The sequence below is a fragment of the Nematolebias whitei genome, chromosome 21 (assembly GCF_014905685.2).
Source record: "Nematolebias whitei isolate Nwh7 chromosome 21, NemWhi1, whole genome shotgun sequence".
NCBI lineage: Eukaryota > Metazoa > Chordata > Actinopteri > Cyprinodontiformes > Rivulidae > Nematolebias > Nematolebias whitei.
The window spans coordinates 13,368,918-13,389,397 of record NC_056518.1 but is presented as its reverse complement, the minus strand read 5'-3'; the positions used below and the strand labels follow the sequence as shown (position 1 = coordinate 13,389,397).

General features: G+C 39.0%; 1 protein-coding gene across 2 annotated transcripts in view; it reads left to right on the top strand.

The window, feature by feature from the left end:
• The window catches only part of LOC119427813 (brain-enriched guanylate kinase-associated protein), a 65,088-nt gene extending 46,863 nt beyond the window's left edge, over positions 1-18,225 (top strand). For both annotated transcript variants that reach the window (XM_037695459.1, XM_037695460.1), the window contains 3 exons: positions 8,267-8,374; positions 13,644-13,727; positions 16,684-18,225. In XM_037695459.1, the coding sequence (XP_037551387.1) occupies positions 8,267-8,374; positions 13,644-13,727; positions 16,684-18,225 (1,734 nt within the window). The remainder of the gene's footprint in view (positions 1-8,266; positions 8,375-13,643; positions 13,728-16,683) is intronic.
• The last annotated feature ends 2,255 nt before the right edge of the window (positions 18,226-20,480 follow it).

Genomic DNA, 20,480 nt, shown 5'->3' with positions numbered 1-20,480 from the left:
AACCCTTCCCACACTCTTGCAATATTCTAAACGTTTCTAAACTCAAAAGCTCTAAAAGAGCACAGAATGTCATGATTTCTGCTCCCTGCCTCCGCTGCTCTCTACCACCTGCAAGCGCTCTTGGCCACGCCCACTTCTGCGTTCTGCACAAAGAACAGCTGATCAGCTGCAGCAGGAAGTTTATCCTGCAGTAAGGTCTGCACAAAGGTGCAGCAGGTGCTAAATAATTAAAAATATTTTATTTTAAATAAAAATTTTAATGCCGATCGTGTGGCTCATCCATCAATCAGCCAACCGTGTGTCATGTCCAATCTTATCTTGAAAATCCGCGATAGAGCGAGTCCACGATAAACGAACCACGAAGTAGCGAGGGACCAATGTAGCCCTAATATAGCAGCATAATGGAAGGATGGCTCAAGAAACTTAAACCAACCCTAACTATAGGAGTTACTGCAAAGGAAAGTATTGAGCCTAGACTTAAATTCAGACAAAGTGTCAGCCTCATGGACACAAACTGGAAGTTGATTCCCCAAGAGAGGAGCCTGATAACTGAAAGCTCTGCCTCCTGTTCTGCTTTAAGTAACTATATGAATCATAAGTAAACCCACAGTCAGGGAGTGAAAGACAATGTTTGGATAATATTGAACAATAACATCCTTAATATAAGATGGAGCCTGACTTTTAATGTTACTTAGAAGTAAGATTTTAAATTTGTTCTGAATTTGACAGGGAGCCAATGGAGAGAAGCTAAAACTAGAGAAATATGATCTCTCCTACCAACTCATTAAAACTCTGGCAGCAGCATTTTGGATCAAATTTTAAAGAGCTTTATGGACATAAATAATAATTTCATGGCATCCAAAGGAAATGAGAGGCTGCAAAGTCTTCTCCCATGATACTCAGGTCTAAAAACGCCAAACGGTCTTTTCTGATTTTAAAAGCAGAATTCTGAGTCATGCATGGTTTTTGTCTCTAAGACAAGCTTCTAATCTAAGTAACTGACTGGATTCATTGTGTTTCATATATAAATATAATTGAGTATTGTCAGCATAACAATGAAAATTTATCTTGTGCTGTCTAATAACTCTACCCAGTGGAAGCATATTATAAAGAGTATTGGTCCAAGCACTGAACCCTGAGGATCTCCATAATTAACTTTGCTGCAAGAAGATTAATTATCAACACAAACAAACAGGAATCTATCAGATAATATGATTTAAACAATTTCAGGTTAATTTCTGTAATCCCAACATCATATTCAAGCCTCTGTAGTAAAATATTGTGATCAACTGTATCAAATGCAGCACTGAGGTCTAACAGGACCAGTATGACACAAGTCCATTGTCTGAGACCATGAGAATATCATTAGTGACTTTCAATAGGGCTGTTTCTGTGCTATGATGAGCTCTAAACCCTGACTGAAACTCTTCAAACAGATTATTTCTGTTCAGATGCTTACATAACTGATTTGTAACTATTTAAAAAAAATAATGGGAAATTGGATATAGGTTTTATTGGCCAGAACTTCTGAATCAAGACCAGTTTTCTTAAGGAATGGCAGGGACCTTACCTTATCTTAAAGCTTTGTGGTACATAATCATTCATTAATGCAAGATTAAGCAGATCTGAAATGGGAATATTAATCACAGGAAAGCCTTCTTTAAACAGTTTGGTTGGGATGGGATCTAGCAATGAAGCTATTAATTTTGACAATTCAGAGAGCTCAACAGGACAAAAACAATCAAAACACAAATCAGATTCTATTGACATTTTTAAAGCTGTTTTATTTGATAGAGAATTAGAGGCAGTTGTAAGAAGGATGGTGTGATTCCCCCCCACCCCCTTACTGAAATAAATTTATTTATGAAGAATCTCATGACGTCATCATTGCTTATATTTGTAGGGACTCTTGTTCAACAGAGATGGGTCTTTTCATTAGGCTAGATATAGTACTGAACAGAAACCTGGGGTTGTTCTTATTCTTCTCTATTAAGCATGAATAATACACAGTTCTAGATTTATGAAGGGCTTTCTCAGAACCACGAACATTAATTTTTTTGCAGCAAATGTGGCTTTCATAAAAAGCCATTGTGACATTTCCTCAAAGCCCAGTTTCTTCTCAAAATTGAATTTTTCTCTTTATTCCATGTTTTGTGATGAAGTCACATTTTATTCTTAAAACTAAATGATGGGTGAAACTGTTTCTCCTCAAAAAAACAAACAAAAAAGTCAATAAAAATGATTTCATAGGATTTTTAAACTTCAGGTAGTCAACATTAAGTGCGGTTTTTTTGAAGACCTCTAATTAAATGTTGTTACTATTGCAGTTGTAGGAGTTAACATGTCTGAACTTTCTACAATATTACATTTCTAACTAGTTAATTAACAAAGTTTTGTGCCCAGAAATACATTTTAGAAGCTTTGATAACTTCAGAAGTGAGGAAACAAAACATTCTAACTTCAGTAAAGTCAGAAACCTTGGCAGACACTCGGCATGTTGTACTTATTTAAACCTAATTAACTGACTGAACATGAGGCGAAAGGTACACGAGTGCAAATTAGTTTAAAAAAAAAGTGGCATGTTTAGTGGGATTGGAGTGAATATTATCTCTAAAGAGAGATTTCTAAATGAGGAGCATCTTTGTTTTATTAAACGCCGTAGCTTGTTCCACCATTTGGAACTACTTGACAACAATCTGGACTGAAACTGCCCAAGGATGACCGCTCTCCACAAAGGTTTGAGCATCAGAAAACTTGAGCTAATAAATATTTTCATCTGAATACTAGAGCAAAGAACTCAGTCTAGTGTTCAAGAGATGAGCCAAAGCAGAATCGCCATGGGAGCCCCATTCAGTCGTGGGTTTTATTCTTGTTTGGTTCTTACACTTTTAGTTTTAATCCGTCTCAATTCCTTGTTAGCACAGTTTCATCTATGAAACAGCCCTCGTGAACCTTTTAGAGCCAATGGCACATGCACAGCACAAAGTCACAGTTAGCAGCTAGGTAATGAACACACTGCTACAATTAGCAGCTAAACGATATTTCCCTCACGCGATGGTTACGACTAAACCAAAGTAAAAACCAGTTCAACTGTTGGACTTTCAGCAGGTGGGCACTAACACACATCAGAATGAATACCAATATAAAACATGTAAATAAGCAACTTTTCTAGACAAGAACACACCACCAAAAAAACGAACTTGCACAATTACATGTTAATTAAGTATAAAATTTCCTTAAATCTAACAAAATCTAAAAATACTGTAAAGCAGGAGGCATGGTCGGAGTATTTAAGCTTTAAATATGTTTAAATATGTTTTTATGGTCAGTAGCACAAACATTAGGAGAAGCCCAGAGTCACAAACAGCAGCAGGGTGGTGCACGTCTCAGCAGCTGAGTAATGAGACTGTTACAGAAGGGAGTTTGAATATTAATGCTGGCCTATCACTTAAACCGACATTAATTGTCACCTATTGGATTGGCTATGCATCTCTGTTTTTCAAAAACAATCTCCTCCGCTGAGATTAAAAGAGAGGAGGCTTGGAGGCCAAGTGAGTGTATCATTTGTCAGCTGTTGCTCTGGGGCAGGTTTTAAATTCACTACTCAATGAACGAGTGAGTGCGTGGGCTACAGAGAAACAAAAAATTGAAAAAATAATTAAAACTTTTCAAACTAACGTTCTTTTTTTTTATCCTACAACTAGCCTGAAATAAATAACCAGTAAACAATAACACTGACAGGTTTTAGAAGGAGTTGTGCTGAATGTAGACCACTCAAGGGGCTTGAGAAAAACGTATGAAGCTTTAATAATAATTTTTTTAATGGCTGTCGTGGCAGAAAATAAAACAAAGAAACTCAAGTGGCACAGAGTGGAACCAGATGTGGCACCAGTGGCAATTTTTAGTCTCTTTTGGTGGTGCTCAAGCACCCCTAAATTTTACTATAGAACCCCTGAAAAATAAAGAAACTATCATTAGGATTGTGTAAGGAAGCTTAGCTCTCAAAACTTAAATTCACCAAAATATTAAATAAATTTGGAATAAATATGGAATAAATGATGACACTCTTAAATGGGCCAGTAAATTCTATGAATTTTTTTATTTTTTGCACGATACGGATCCTCGACACCACCTGTCAATTAATCCAGTATAGGCTCGTCAGCAACTGACCAATCAGCGACCTCAGTTTGTCCTGAAGTGAAGTGTCCCTTATCTGCAGAGCTGCACCCCTTTTTGTCCAACAACATTGTCAGGGTTTTTCATTTCAAACGCTTTGCACGTTTGTATTGTGCACCGCTAGTTGAACTAGTTGCGCTAGTTGAGCTAGTTGAACTAGTTGCGCTAGTTGAGCTAGTTGAGCTAGTTGAGCTAGTTGAGCTAGTTGCGCTAGTTGAGCTAGTTGAGCTAGTTGCTACGTCTTGTTGTGCCGAGCTCTAAAATAGTTATTGAATCAAGTGTTTACTTATAGTAAACGTTGATGTTTAAAAACCTGTTAAAATACACCAGAATGCAACAAATTACATCTACTGTACTTTATTTAAAATTTTCTGGGGGAGGACCCTCAGACACCCCTCCTCCCCTCCCGCCAGTGTGTTACACTTTACAAATACTTCTGACGCCAACGACCACTGCATTATTACATGAGCCATTGTCAGCACTGGGAGCTAAGCACCCCTACAGGTCAGATTCTCGTATTGCCCTGAAACCACAATGTTAAACTGGAGATAAATGAAGACAGAAATAAATAAAGGACTGGGGCTGATGAGTAGAGTGGAGACACTTGGGCAAAATGACAACGAGGAACAGGTGTGAGGGGGAGGGGCAGAACTGACTGTGGAAAAGTACTAAGAACATCAGGAAACAGAGGTAGAGGAAACAAACTGAAAACAATAAAAAATACAGAAAATAAACAGCACAGGAAAAAAAACTGAGAAACATGAATCAATACAAACCGTGACTAAACCATCCATCCATTATCTTTACCTGCTTGTTCCATTTTGGGTCACGGGGGTCGCCGGTGCCCATGTCCAGCAATTACTTTGCGAGGGGCGGAGTACACCCTGGACGGGTCGCAAGTCCATCACAGGGCCACAGAGACAAACGAGACAAACAACCATTCACTCTCTCACTCACACCTAGGGACAATTTAGTGTTACCAATCAGCCTAACATGCATGTTTTTGGTCTGTGGGAGGAAACCGGAGTACCCGGAGAAAACCCACACATGCACGGAGAGAACATGCAAACTCCACCCAGAAAGGCCCCTGGACCGGGGTTTGAACCAGGGACCTGCTTGCTGAGAGGCAGCAGCTCTACCAGTTGTGCCACCTTGCTGCCCGTGACTAAACCAATAAATGGACAATTGCTTTGCTTTTCAGCTGAAGCTCCTTCTTTACCACCCCTGTCCTGCTATGACTAAATAACAAGACATTGAGATAATTCCCTCTGCTCGAGTCAAAATCTCGCCGCTAACTCTAAGGAAAGAGTCCATCTTTTCCCAGTTAAGCACAATGACCTCACATTAGAGGAGCTGACTCACACACTGGCTGCTTTGCATTCAATTAATCACTCCAGCTGACTCATGACTTTAAAGACCCCAACAACACATACAAAGGACAAAAAATGCAACCATGTAGTTTTCAAATCAGACCCCTGGGTTTGAGAGGACAGGAAGGAAAAACAAACAAAGAATGGCAGGTCCAGAATGGAGACGAGCAGGTCCCTCTCTAGGAGGAAAGACCAAAACAAACAAACAAACAAACAAACAAAAAAAAAAAACACATAATTAAATAGAAATAATTACAATTACAGACTATTCATTTGTATCCATTTGTAACTATTCATTTGATGAAATGAGGTCAATGTGTCCTCCAATAGTCTAAGCCTATAGCAGCTTAGGATAAGGGGTAGGTCAGGACACCAAGCCAACCCTAACTATAGGATTTATCAAAAAGGAAAGACTAAAGCCTAATCTTAAAAGTGGACAAGGTGTCTGTCAGAGTGGTGTGGTTTTTGAGTAGAACCCAATGGTGCAGGTGGACCACAGAGAAACTCAGAGGAGTAAAATAAATATAAATTTATTAAAAATAAATAAACACACTGACATGGCAGCAAAACTTACTCACAGAAAGAACACAGGAGAACACGTAGGAGAACATGTAGGAATGAAATTTGACATTTGCAAGGAACACCAGACAATGACCAGCTGACGAGGAACAGTAGACGTAAACTTATATACACACACACTAATTACTGACAAGGACCAACACCTGGGAGAGACAACAGGTGGACAGCAGAGGCTAGTTACATGAGGGAAAAAAATATGAAGATGGAAAACAGATCACATGAGGGAGAACAAGACAGAAACACAAGAGGGCACCATCCTCATGGTGTCAGCCTCACGGACAGAAACTGGAAGTTGGTTCCACAAGAGAGGAGCCCGATAACTGAAAGATCTTCCACCCGTTCTGCTTTTGGAACCTCTAGGAGCCACAAGTAAACCTGCAGTCTGAGAGCAAAGTGCTCTGTTAGGAAAATATGGGACAATAAGATCTGTAATGTAAGATAGAGCTAAGTTGTTAGCTTAGCTGAGCTAAGAGCTTTGTATGTTAGAAGTAAGACATGATCCTGGCTTTGTGTCGAGAATTAGGCCTGTCGCAATAAACAGTTGATCAATTAATGGCATGATAAATAAAAATGATCAACCTCATTTTCATTTATCGGCTTTATTGTTTCTTCATTTCTGTCTTTCTACTGAAGACACTGGATGACAACAAACTCAACTCCGGTGTTCTTCACTGACACCTCCCTTTCTCTTTTCTCTTTAAAATCTATTTTAACTGTCCAAAATCACGTTTTTAGATCATTAAAAGCAGCTAAGCTACAAGCTAAGCTATGAGCTAAGCTAAAAGGTCAACCTCAGGAAAAAACCTCCGTCTTGTCGAAGCTCAAAAAATTCACGGTTGAAACTCGTGCCTTTGTGTAAAAAGTTGTTTTTCTCTGCAAAAAGAAGCTGAGAACTTGTTTACTGATTTTTTTTATTAAAAACTTTGAGTGACAAAGGCTATGCTAAAGAGCTCAAACCACACCGAGCATCCGCCATTTTGAGAATCAAAAAGAGACAGCCCATGTCACATCAAGGGGTCTCCCTCCCATTTTTTTTTTAAAGAGACACGCTGCTCGCTCCCTCACTATCCATCCTTCGGTTCAAACGGTCTTATACTGCCATCCGGCGGTCAAAAAAAGTACTACATACAAAAAATAACCAATAGTTCTTCTTAGATTTGACAACAATTACTAATTATTGTCAAAGTTCAAACAATATTATCGTTTATCACAATAATTTTGAGACAATTAATAGCCAAGCAAAATCTGTTATCGTGACAGGCCTACCGAGAACGCTGGCATCGCTCTTGCTTTGGTAACACATACAACCCTAACCCCCGACACCCCCATACTCATGCACCACTCCCCACAGAATCCACATAGACAAGGTTAGCTTTTTTCTAGTCAACAAAACACCTTAGCTGCACAATCAATTTCCCCTGAACCCCCCCCAGCCACGTCACAAGAACTCAATAAATCATTCAACATGTGGGTTTATCTTCTCAGAACGTGGATGTGCAGAAAATGTTATGGCAGGTTTTTAACGGGCTTGAAAGAATGAAAACACGATAGGCCAACACAATAATTTTCTCTATGAATAGCTGTGACAAAGCCCGTAGTTCCTGAGATGAATGTGTGTAAAAGAAGATGACAGATAAGTTAACGAGCAGACATCATGATCATTACACTCCGCTGTTAGTGAGGCTCAAATGTCACTCCAACAGAGTCATTTTCCATCTATTTAACAGTGATCGCTGAAAAAGGAATGTGTTTCCCTTGCCTTTCTCACTCTCTCCTCTTTATTTTTATCTCTGCTTCCGCCTCCCTCCCTGTCTTTTGCTCCTACTCCCAGAGTAATTGATATGATATGAGCTCTGGCAAGTGTAATCTTCTTTTAATTAAGACCTGCTGCCAGCGCCAGTTTCAAACTCATACTGGCTTAAGGTTTTCTTCCTTTCATTTTTCAGGCCCACTCTTATCATCTTGTTTCCTTTTTGGCGCCTCCAACTTTCATCGTTCTTATAATCGCCACTATTTCCTTTAACCCTTTGCTATCCAATTTTTCCATTTGCTCTCTCTGACTCGCCCTGATTTATTTTGTTGTTTCCAATTTCTCTTTAACTGTACCTTGTCCATTCTTTTTTGGTCTGTTTTTACTGCAGTCCCAGCACCACGAAGAGGAAAAGAGAGCCCTCAGCCGGGAAATCATTCTTCTCAACAACCACCTAATGGAGGCCAAGATCACCATTAATAAACTGAGAGAGGACAACGTGAGTTCATCATGTTCTAAGAGCTTCAACATCATCCTCGTGTGCTGGAACACAAAGCAAGATTTCACTTACTGACCTGCCTAAATGAGTTTTCTTGCTGGGCTGAAAATTACAAAGTAGCCTACAGCATTCAGGGTGGGAGATCAAGTGTTCGCCATCTTTGCTTGGTCAGCAATCGTGTCCTGTTGAAACAGTTGTTGAATTTGGAGGCAAAAATGGCAACTCTTCCAAAAGCTGCTTATCAACACTTGCTATGGAAGTAAATATGTTTCACTAGGATTTGAATTAAAAATGCCACTGAAATTTTCATGTTGCATGTTTGTATTTAATTTTTCAGTCTTAAAATATATTCAGAATACATTTTTAACCTAAAAAAAAAAAAGTGTCATTATTTCTATATGTTTGAAATTTAATTTGTTATTTTCACATCGAGCTAAAAAATCACACGATTATGATCACATTTTCAACAGCTGTTTTTCAGTTGAACTTTTCAGTGTTAAAAAAAAATTTGGCACATAAAAAACTTCAACCTTTCTAAATTCAAACGCAATACTTTCAATGTCCTGAGATTCAACTGGCTCAAGCTCACTGTCTGAAATTCAGCGTCTAAAAATTCAGTGTTAAAAAGGCAGGTTTACTTCAGGTCACAGACATTAGCAAAGGATGTCAGAATCCAACACCCACATCCGCTTGCTTAGTCATGTGACGTTACGCTTGTTGCGCTGATTTTGCTGAAGCCCATATTGTCCATAAATAACCTGGAGACAGTGATTCATGCATTCATCACATCCAGGCTCGACTATTGCAACTCACTCCTTTTTGGTATCAGTCAGACCTCCATAGCTAGACTCCAACTGGTCCAAAATGCAGCAGCCCGGTTTTTGACCAGCACAAGCAAAAGAGAGCACATTACTCCTGTTTTGGCCTCCCTACACTGGCTTCCAGTTCACCTTCGAATCAAATTCAAAATACTCTTGTATGTCTATAAATCACTAAACAGCTCTGCCCCCTCCTATCTTACTGATCTGCTCCAGCCGTATGTCCCACCACGTTCTCTCAGATCAGCAGACCAGTTGCTCCTAACAGTCCCAGGAACCCATCTCAAGCGCAGAGGTGACAGGGCCTTCTCTGTAGCAGGACCAAGACTTTGGAATGAGTTACCTCTGCTGGTTAGACAGGCCCCCTCCCTCACAGTTTTTAAATCTCGCTTAAAAACGCACTTTTATTCCCTGGCTTTCTGCACTGTGTGACCTGTGCTGAGTCTGTGTGCATCACACTGTGTTGGTCATGTTGAGGTTGTTGTTGTTGTTATTGTTGTTGTTTTTGTTGGTTTCTACTTTTTAGTGTCCTGTTATGTAATCTGTTGCTATGTGCTTGTTCTGTTTGTCCCTGTACAGCACTTTGGTGTGCTTTGTCACTGTTTAAAGTGCTATATAAATAAATTGGTATGGTATGGTATGGTATGGTATGGTATGGTATGGTATGGTATGGTATGGTATTTTGAAGGAAAACAGCATCTCTGGGGCGGTCATGCAAGCTAACGCTAACTCATCGGTGAGTTTAATGCTTTCATTTTTCTGTAGGTATGATTTATGTAGTATCGAACTTAATGCACAAAAAAAAACATACAACAGAAAAATGAAAGCATTAAACTCAATGTTGAGTTAGCATTAGCTTCCATTATCGCCCCGGAGATGCTGTTTTCCTTCAAAATCAGCGCAACAAGCGTAACGTCACATGACTAAGCAAGCGGATGTGGGTGTTGGATTCTGACATCCTTTGCTAATGTCTGTGACCTGAAGTAACCCTGCCTTTTTAACACTGAATTTTTAGAAGCTGAATTTCAGACAGTGAAATTGAGCCAGTTGAATCTCAGGACATTGAAAGTATTGCGTTTGAATTTAGAAAGGTTGAAGTTTTTTATGTGCCAAATTTTTAAACAGTGAAAAGTTCAACTGAAAAACAGCTGTTGAAAATGTGATCATAAGAGCGTGAATTTTTAGCTCGAAGTGAAAATAACAAATTAAATTTCAAACATATAGAAATAATGACACTTTTTTTTTTTAGGTTAAAAATGTATTCTGAATACGTTTTAACACTGAAAAATTAAATACAAACATGCAACATGAAAATGTCAGTGGCATTTTTAATTCAAATCCTAGCGACACTTATTTATTTCCACAACTTCCTCCCGTCACATTGGCAGCCTTCTCTATTGACCCCCTCCCCGCTCAAAGTCACGCTCGCTCTATTTCTGAAAACATCCTGGATATTTGTGCTTCAAGGTGCCACAGCAGATAGAAGAATTATCTCTAAGCCACTGGGTGTTTTATAGTGATTATACAGAAATCAATGAGCTGCTTCTTCAGGGAGGAGAGAACTTGGACCGCAGGGCTGCGAGAGTCGGAGCTCAAGGGCACATGGCAGTCTAGTGCCTCGCTTCCTTTGAAGTGACTTTTCTGGCTTTATTTCTGCGTTGGGACTCCAAGTTAAGTTAGAACGTCTATCTCTCCTCCATGGCCCTTAGTGATACTTTTGAGGTACATTTTGCCAGTTCTCCCATCATCCAGCAAGTAGGCTGAAATGTTCTCCAGAGAGCCAGCTTAAAACATCCTGCAGAAAAAAGGGATGCAAATGTGTCTAGATTAAAGGAAATTATCAGTTTGTGCTATTCTTAAGGGATACATTTCATAGATTATTAAAAACTCAAGGTGTAGAAACCCTTAAAGGGATGCATCACATCACATATGCCAGTTTTAGATTAATATTATCTTACGTTGAGAGATGACAAGACTTTGTAGATGTTTTGTCAAACCCTAAAATTAACAAAATAACATTATGACTTGCTCTTGTGTTGTGAATGCCTCTCAGCTACATCTACACCAAATTTTAGAATAATATTTGTAAAATTAACTGAATTATACCAATTTTTTTTGTGTGTTTTATAAATTCAGTTAGCTGTGTCAACCATCTGGAACTGGGTTGGCTCCAAAAGTTAAAATTTAATAGATATTCATCCAATAAATACTTCTTCTTGCAAGTTTGATTAAAATCCATTAGGTGGTTCATGAGATATTTTGCTAACAGACAGACACACACAAACACCATTATCCTCCTTTGACGTTCAGTGGTGGGGAATTGAAAAAAAAACAACAACAAAAAGACATCAAATTATAGATATAGATGCAAAAAGACCCCAAACATTTCTAAAACATTAAATCAAAAGATGATCGATGCTTTGTATTACTTCTATGCAAAGGGAGCAAAGTGACAAACACACGTCCTTGTTCATTGATGTTTATCAGACTGCAGAGGTCCAAGCAGTTTTTGTAGCTGCCATTATTTTTTTTGTCTTTTAACATTCAGGGATGAAATGAACAAAAACTGACAGAGTATACTGTAGCTGAACCAATAATAATAATATTAATAAAAAAAACTCAAATCCAGACCTTAAATTCATCAGTTTACACTGTGTAATGCTTTTACACAAATTACTTTTACTTGTATGCAACTAAAAGTTAAGCAGAAACGCATAATAATAATATTAATAATAATAATACACTTGAGACCCCTGAAACACTAGTTCATGCATGAAGAATGTAAAAATTTTAGATAAATAACAACAAATTAAACAAAATAATAAAACAACAGCTTGCTGTGTATTCTTGAAGCTCCTTTTTTAATAAAATGAAGCGGTTCAAAAAGCAGTCCCTGTTAATGCTTCTGGAGATGAAACTGTCGCAACAAAGGCTCGGCTATTTGGGTGAGTATTGTTAAAGCTGCGGAGGTACAAAGGTGCGTGCGGGGGGGGGGGGGGGGTGTACAAAGCTGCAAGAACTGACCTTTAGAAGTGGACAGATTTAACAAAAGAGAAAGAGAATTAGCCAGAAACAAAGAAAAGAGCATGGCGGACTAAGAAGCCTTAAAGTTTAAGTGAAATATTTATTTCAAAAGTCATTTAAATCAAACACAGAAAAAGAAAGTGAGCACTGAAAATTGCTCTCTTGGCTGGAAGCTGCAGATATATACAAAATATTAATATTTTGACATTTCTGTGACCCTCTATTGAGAAACTGGTGAAATAAATAGGTGATAAAACAATTATTTGCACCATTACTTCAAGTTATAGTAAGCCACAAGAAAAATACACTGAAAGCACGTTTGAATTTACTATATTTTTCGCCCTATAAGTCACAGATTTTTGCATAATTTCCATGCCCTGCGACTTATACGCCGAAGTGACACATTTATGGATTTTGCACCATATTTATAAACCAATTTTTGGCTGAGATATGACCATTTGCATTCATTCTGACTGAAAATATTGAACACCACCATTTTCAGCCAAAAGATGGCTGTCGAGTAGTATGGCATGACGTTGTATCATGTAATAGGTAAAAGTGGCTATTAATGACACAATCGGCTTGCCTTAGCCTCCCACCTTCATCCAGCTGGCCCGGAGCAACCTTCAAATCAACTTCATTTCACTGAACCGCCCCGGTGAAATGCAGATGATTTGACCATTGAAGTGCATTTATTAAGTAAAAGTTCAACTGAGACACACCTTTACTTTAATAACGAGCAAACAAATAAATGTTTGTAGGCGATTATCTTGTTAAATTTCGAAGAAATGCACAGAGAGTCACCCTCTGCAAGTTCATGTTTCCGTGTATCGGCTTTTGAAACGCAGCTGATTTGACCGTCAAAGTGCATTTATTAAGGAAAAGTTAGAGTGAGACACACCTTTACTATAATGTTGAGTAAACAAATAATTGTTTTTAAGTGTTAATCTTCTTAAATTATTGTTAAAATCCTCCCGTGCACGCTCCCGAGCCCACCATTTGGCAGCCAATTAATTTTTGGCACAACATCGGCCCACATTTCTGGGTTGTCAGCGGTGACGCGTAACAAACGCGACGCGTCAGCAGCGAAATGTAATAAATACGACGTATTTATGGAATTTTCCACTTTGTTAGACGTATTTGGACTGATGCGACTTATGTGCGGCGGAAAATACGATACATTTATCATCATTAAAGCCATTGTTAGCACAATTTCTTGTTTCTTTTAAATGTTTTACGAACATTAACATATTTGCTTGTTTTATTGTTGCACACTGGAATATGACCAAATAAATCCCAATTAGGGGCCTAAAATTGCTACATGTTTCACAAAGGGATGCTGAAATTCAAGACTGTGTAGTACACAAACCATGAAGCTGAAAACCTTTTGTTTTGGTGATTGAATATAGTTTTTGTGCCTTCCACAGGATCTGTACCGTAAAGACTGCAACCTGGCTGCCCAGCTGCTGCAGCGCTCCAAGTCTCACCACCGAGCACACAAGTTGTCCGAGGTGAGCTCAGAACTGCACCCACAACTGCAAAGGTTTTAATTAAAATGATATACCGGTATATGCATATAATGTTTCCAATTAAATTTAAGTGTCTAACTGCACGTAAAGCTGTTGAGACGTTATTCTTGTGTAAATAAAAGGAGCGTTGCTGTTCCATTAGAAGCCTTGATGAGTGGCTTTCACAATAAGACAAGGCCACAGCCTCTCCGATAAGACTGATGGAGGTCTGCTGGCTGAAGTGCCGTCTCTCTACAGCCGGGCTGCGCAGAATGAAGACATAATTAGACTATTTAGACCGATGCACAAGAAATAAAGGAGAAAGCAACAAGACTGATAACTGACAGGGGCGCTGCAAACATTTGACTATATACAATAGCTGTTGCATTTGACAATATTTCTGAAATGAGCATTTTATAAAGACTGCGTTAGACAGATATGTAATTTTTATTTTATCTGAGTTTGTTTACAATCATTTATTGACTGTTGAGGTCATTTACCATGTTTTGATAAATGGACTACTTATATATAGTGCCTTTCTATCTTATCAAGATACTCAAAGCTCTTTACAACACAATCTGTGCCTCATTTACCTGTTCATACAGCACTCTACTAGATCTGTACAAAGACTAATCAGTGATTTATCACATTCATACACTGATGGGACACACATCAGAGGCAATGAGGGGTTCAGTTTCTTGCCCAGAGACACTTCAGCATGTGACTGCAGGTGGAGTCAAACCCCCCCAGCGCTTGCATTGAAGAACCACTGCTCTAACCAAACATGCCGATTCAGCAGTTTTCCAGTTTAGTGTCAGTTTTTCATTTTAACAACCAGTGATTTAAATGTGATTTTCAGGAGGTGTTTATTGATGAACACACCTCACCTCCACAGAATGACGCCACCACCACCATGTTTCTGTGTGTGTGTGTTTAAAAGCAGCGGCACACTTGCTTTTTATTTTCCATTCAATCAACCTTTACCTATACAGGTTAATCCCACTGAGTCTCGGGGACTCATTTACAAGAGAGACCTGAGGGACCTACTTGCATCATGGACTGGTTTTTTACAAAAGTGTCCCATCAATTGGTGGTGGGGAAGTTAGTCAATTAGCAAAGTTGTTTTTTCACTCATTTCTGCTAAGGTTATTTTCATAAATGCCCTGGAGCTCAATGCAAATAAAAATTGTATCATGCACTTATTATTTTTCATTCAACCTTTATTTAGACAGGTAAATCCCATTGAGCCTCGAGGACTCATTTACAAGAGAGACCTGATTTCAACAAAGAATGATGACAACAGTGACAACAATAGACAGTTATAAAAAGTCATACTTTTTTTTTTTTTTAACAAATAAGATGGCTAAAAAAAGAAAAGAAAAGTAACAAAAAACAGCTAGATTCTAAGGCGAATGTAGGAAACTAAAAACAGGAACATGTCTGCATTGGTCCATATTATATGGTGTTTGACCAGGAACCAATAATTCATGGTTCAGTTGTTTTTAGTTTACTAAACGAACCCGAAGTACCACTGCTTCCAAATATTCTGTGAGTTTAAGAGTAGGAATATCATATTGTCTTTAGATATGACACATGAAATGTCAAATTGACATAAATTACCAAAAACAAAGGCTGGGCTAAAAGTGAGTAGAAGTTGATTTATTGCCAATCAAAATGCAGGTTCTGATCATTTCAATGAAAATTCATAAAACATGGTTTTCGTTGTTTAATGTAATAAAACATTTCAAGCGGTCTTAAAATTGCCCATTTCCTGCAACAGCATCACTTTTCTAAAAGGAAAACTTCCAGATGTGGGTTAAGTCACATTAAGTTAAACTGAATATCTTTGCAACTGTTAATTAAGATTTGATTTAGATAACAGCTAATGCTGAGCAAGCTCACTCGCAGCAAACTGTATATTATCTTACGATCCCCTCCCTCACAGTCTCATCTACTTTCCATCTCCGTTTCCTCTGGGAGAGTCAACAGCAGCTAAAAATAGCTGCGACTTAAAACATGCAGTTTATTTCATGCCAAGGCAAACTGCTCTTTCTTAACAAAGGCAAGTTTATATACATATATACAAAGTACATACATACATACATACATATATATACATACATACATACATGCATACATACATTTATATATATATATATCAGCTGGGGACCCAGGTCTCTGGTTTACTTTGAATCTGAGCTGGTCCTCGTGGAACCGATATGTTTCTGTTTGATAGTAGCAAGAAACACTAAAAATAAAAATGCACAGAGAGACAGACGGGTGGGTTTAGAGAGAATGAGGGCTCTTTGGTTCAGAAAGCAGCAGCGCAAGACAGAAAAGATGAAAGGATAAAGAAAGAAGAAAGAGCTTAGTGGAGCAGGAACAGTTTCTACTGACCCCAATCAACTATAAAAGGCACAAGGTCTGTAATTGTCAGGAACAGTTTTCTTAGACATGAACAAATCTAATATATATATATATATATATATATATATATATATATATATATATGCATATATTTTTTTTTCAAAGACAGACTGAGGATTTAAAAGGATTGAGACAGAGACAAATGGAACAGCGAGGGACACAAAACATTTTATAAATGAAAAATAGACTAATTACCGAGCAAGGGAATTGAGAGGTGTGTTGAAATTTAGTGGGAACAAAACAGAAAAAAACTAATGAATTTTAATTATTTTCAGTTCGGTGCATTTCCCTTGAGATTCATAAACTGGTCGTTACTCAATAAGACTGTATTTTTTTGTTGTAAAAATCCCTATAAAATCTATAATCTCCCTATACAAAAAGCATATCAGGATAAAAATAACCAAGAACGTTTGATTAAAGAGCAACAAGCAGCTGTGACAATGTTATCAAAACGCGTGAAAATCTTTGTTTTAATGTTTCCTTTACTTCAAACATCTTTTACAACTTTGTGTGTTTGTCTTTTGTTTCTCAGTTGCCACTAGAATTTCAAGAACGCATCAGTTCCTACATGGAGAAACACAACTGGGGTAGAGGAGCCACTGCATCAATGGGTCACCCTAACTACCCTGAGGAAGTGCCCACAACTATCATTGCCAAGATCCTGGAAAAGCCTGAACCCGGTAGCAGCTCCCCTAAAAGATGTTCACCTAGCCCTCACCAGGATGGAGACTTTCTAATAGGAACAGGAAGCACTGATCATCTGAACCGCCGCATTGCGTATAAAACATCGGACCTTTACTGCAGTGACACGGCCCTGTATTGCCCCGAACGGTGGCAGGACACAGAGCGTAGGCAGAGCGTCGACCTCCATGGCACTGCCTTGGTTCAGCTGCACGCCCAAAACTCTATCGAGAGTAACCAAGATGAAGATCCGTTTCAGTCTGGAAGTTTCTCGCACCATGAGCCCCCGGCTTCTTTTCACCACTCTGATGAGTTTGGGACGGGTAGTCTCCCTGCCTCCAGTTCCTACTCTAGCTTCAGCCTTGCATCAGATGAGAAGGGGGCAGTTAGTGGTGGGTATGGGCGCAATGCCAGCAGCACCTTATCTTCTTCACACCAGGGACTCTATATGGACTGGAGAGACGGTGACAGTGGGGACTATGAGAGGAAAAGCATGTCCTCTTATGAAAAAGACAGTTCCAGCTTCTCCAAGTCACACAGCATTCAACAAATGGTGACTTCCAGGAGCCCACAGAAGGGCAACCTGCCCTTGTACACAAGGACAGCTTCATGTCTCAGTGAACCATACCACTCCAGCAGCCCTCGCCTGGCATCCTCTCACAGTAAGAGCGCCACAGGGTTACTAGAGCAGGCTCAAGGAGGAGCTCTGGAAAGTCGAAATGATGTACAGGTCCCTGAAGATGACTTAAGTATTCGCTGGAAACAGCTAAGCGTGGAAGACATGAACACCTTCTCATCTTCTTATCGCAATGCTGCAGGGCGAATTTCTCCATACAGTTTTTCTGAACAGCACTTCGCCATGGGTTCCTCCAGCAAAGTCAAGGAGTCTCTCTACAGCAGCTTCCAAGAAGGAGACGATGTCTTCCACAGCCACGTGTTTGACCAGTGTTTTGGTCTGGGCTCTGCTTCACCCAGCCGCAGTCCCAAACCTAAAGAGCACCATAAGCAGGAGAAAACGACTGTGCTGTACCGAGGCAAGAACGACAGTCAAGACTCTGAAAGCAGCCTGTTCCTCTCAGGGAGCTCTAAAGACAAAGAAAGCAGCGGTGGGGCGACAGCGGCTAACAGTGCCAAGAAGGGTTACGTGAACCTGAGCGTGGACAGCTCGGGCGAGTCCTTACACCAAAGCTCACTAGAAGCTTCGAGTCTTCAGCACTACCCCAGCAGCCCCCGGCCAAGCGTTCGGCCTCGCCCGAGCTCCAGCTCTGCCATCAGTGTTGGTCCTGCGCTGCCAAAGAAGACTTCTCCAAGGTACCAAAAATTTGGCAGTACAGGATTAACAAGGAAGGACAGTTTGACCAAGGCACAGCTCTACGGGACACTCTTAAACTGACTGGCTGAAGACATCTTAAACACTTTTTGCATGATGATGATGACGGTTCCTACGTTTCTGTACTGCACTGTGTGTTTCCCTGCAGTAAACACACACTTGTGATGGGTCGTTATACTGTTGGTATTTTCCGTATCTTAGCCACGGCACGTTTCATGCAGTCTGCAGCACATTTTCTATTGTACATCTTAATACAGTGTAGCAACCTAATACCAGCTATTCAATATGTTTTATTTATTACTTGTGTATTTTCTAGAAACAAGAATAATTAGCGTCACCAGGATGAAGGCTCGGACTCAGTGGAATGAGGATGCATTGGTCTTTGCTCTCTTTCGGTGCCGTTAGCACACTCAGTAAAAGACTATCAATTGTGGTTTTATGGGCAGCAGGATTGATAACGAGCAGAAGCGCGTGTAATGGGGTGAATTATTTACTCGTGTTGGAAAAGGGTTTTTCATTATGTGTTGTGAACCGTGCTGACTGCAAGATGTTTAAACGACCTATATACTTTTTATTTTCTCTTAAACAAAACGCATGTTTTATAATGCACAAACAAGGGTAGGAAAACACACTTACAAATAAACTATTTGGTGTAGGGACATTAAATGTATAGGAACATTGTTTTCAAATGTGCAAACAGGTAAAATATACAGTCAATATATACTTTATATGATATTAGTTTGTTTTTTTAGCAAGTTAGCTTCCTTACTCAAGCTATTTGCCTGAATTTGTTCATTAAATTTCACATACGATACACAAAATAGGACAAAATTACATTTAGAGCAAATGTACAACAGAAAAGAGCTACCCATTCATTAGAAATTAAACAAAAATGTTGGCTGCAAGACTTTTGATTTTATACAGCTGGAGTTTTTCACATTTTTGTATCAAAATTAGATATGATTTGACTTGTACTGCACAGTAAGTAGTTAAACCAGGACACCTGTGAAGTTGCCTTAATCCTGTTCAGACAGAACAATCTCCTTTACAGCATCTAACAACTGTGTACATACTGTACATTTACGTATTACTCCAATATGTAAACACTAGTTTTACTGCGTTTGTTCTTCCTGTCGAGAGAAGGCAAGCTTCCTGGAGAATCTGATTATTTTTGCTTTTTTTTTTTTTGTAGATTCGCTCTCGTCAAAGGTCTCGTAGCAATTCTAAAAAAATGCAACCAAATATCATCGTGGAATTTTTCAACACCGTTAGATTTAAAAAAAAAAAAAAAAGGGGTGCAGGTTTCTCTATTTTTCTCCAGCAAACTGAAGGTTCTGCACAATATGAACAAAAAAAAAGGTGGTTAAAAACAACAGAGTGTGAAACTAAAGGCTCGGATGTACAGTCACTGTGTTGCATTAAACCAGCATCAGTTTTTCAGAGATAACACTGTGAAAATAGATCAACTGTGTACGTATAATAGAATATAAAGTAGCAAAGGCATGCTGTCCTACTAGTGAGAAAATAAAAGGTATTCCGAGGAAATATGTGACTGTGGCCTATGAATACGAAGAGCTGCAGAGAGGATGTCTTGCTGCCAAACAGTCACGCAACCATCTGCTACGCTTGAAAGTTGCCAAATGACAAAGTTTCAACATCTGCGCTCCCAAACTTTTCTTTCTGCCTGTGTGGCTTTGAAGATGCAAGGAATGTTGACGGGACCCAGCTCTGTCCTACGTTGTGACAAATAAGATTTTTTTTCTCCAACTCTTGTTCATTTAAGACCAAACTTAAAGCTGTTCCAGAAATTTTATACAGACTAACCACAACAAGCCTTCCTAATTGGTATGACGGAATGGCAACGAGATGGTGAGAACGTTTCAGAATCACATTTAATGCGGTAATGTTTGTTGTGGACACAATTAACAAAAACGGATGCTACGTATAATTATGATATTGCTTAGTTTTAGTTTGTGTTCTATTTATTGAAGGTTTTGACCCTGAAGACGAGGCTGAAGTGGTTCTGTTCTACCTCCAGCCCTGATTCAGGACCCACACGCCTGCTGTCTCACTGTTACCTCGTTGGTCTGTTTGATGCATGGTCATAGATTTCTGCTGTTTATTTACCTAATAAAGATGGGTGTTGGAAACGTACGGCAGACTTGTTGAAACATCAGTTGTCAATCCTGCATTCTTTATCGCCTCTTAAAAGTTTCCATAAAACATTATTTACACAACTTAATCGTTTTTTATGCTCCAACATTGTTTCCTTTATTTTCAGGAGCGTTTGACCTTTTGATTTCAAAAGGAAATTAGAA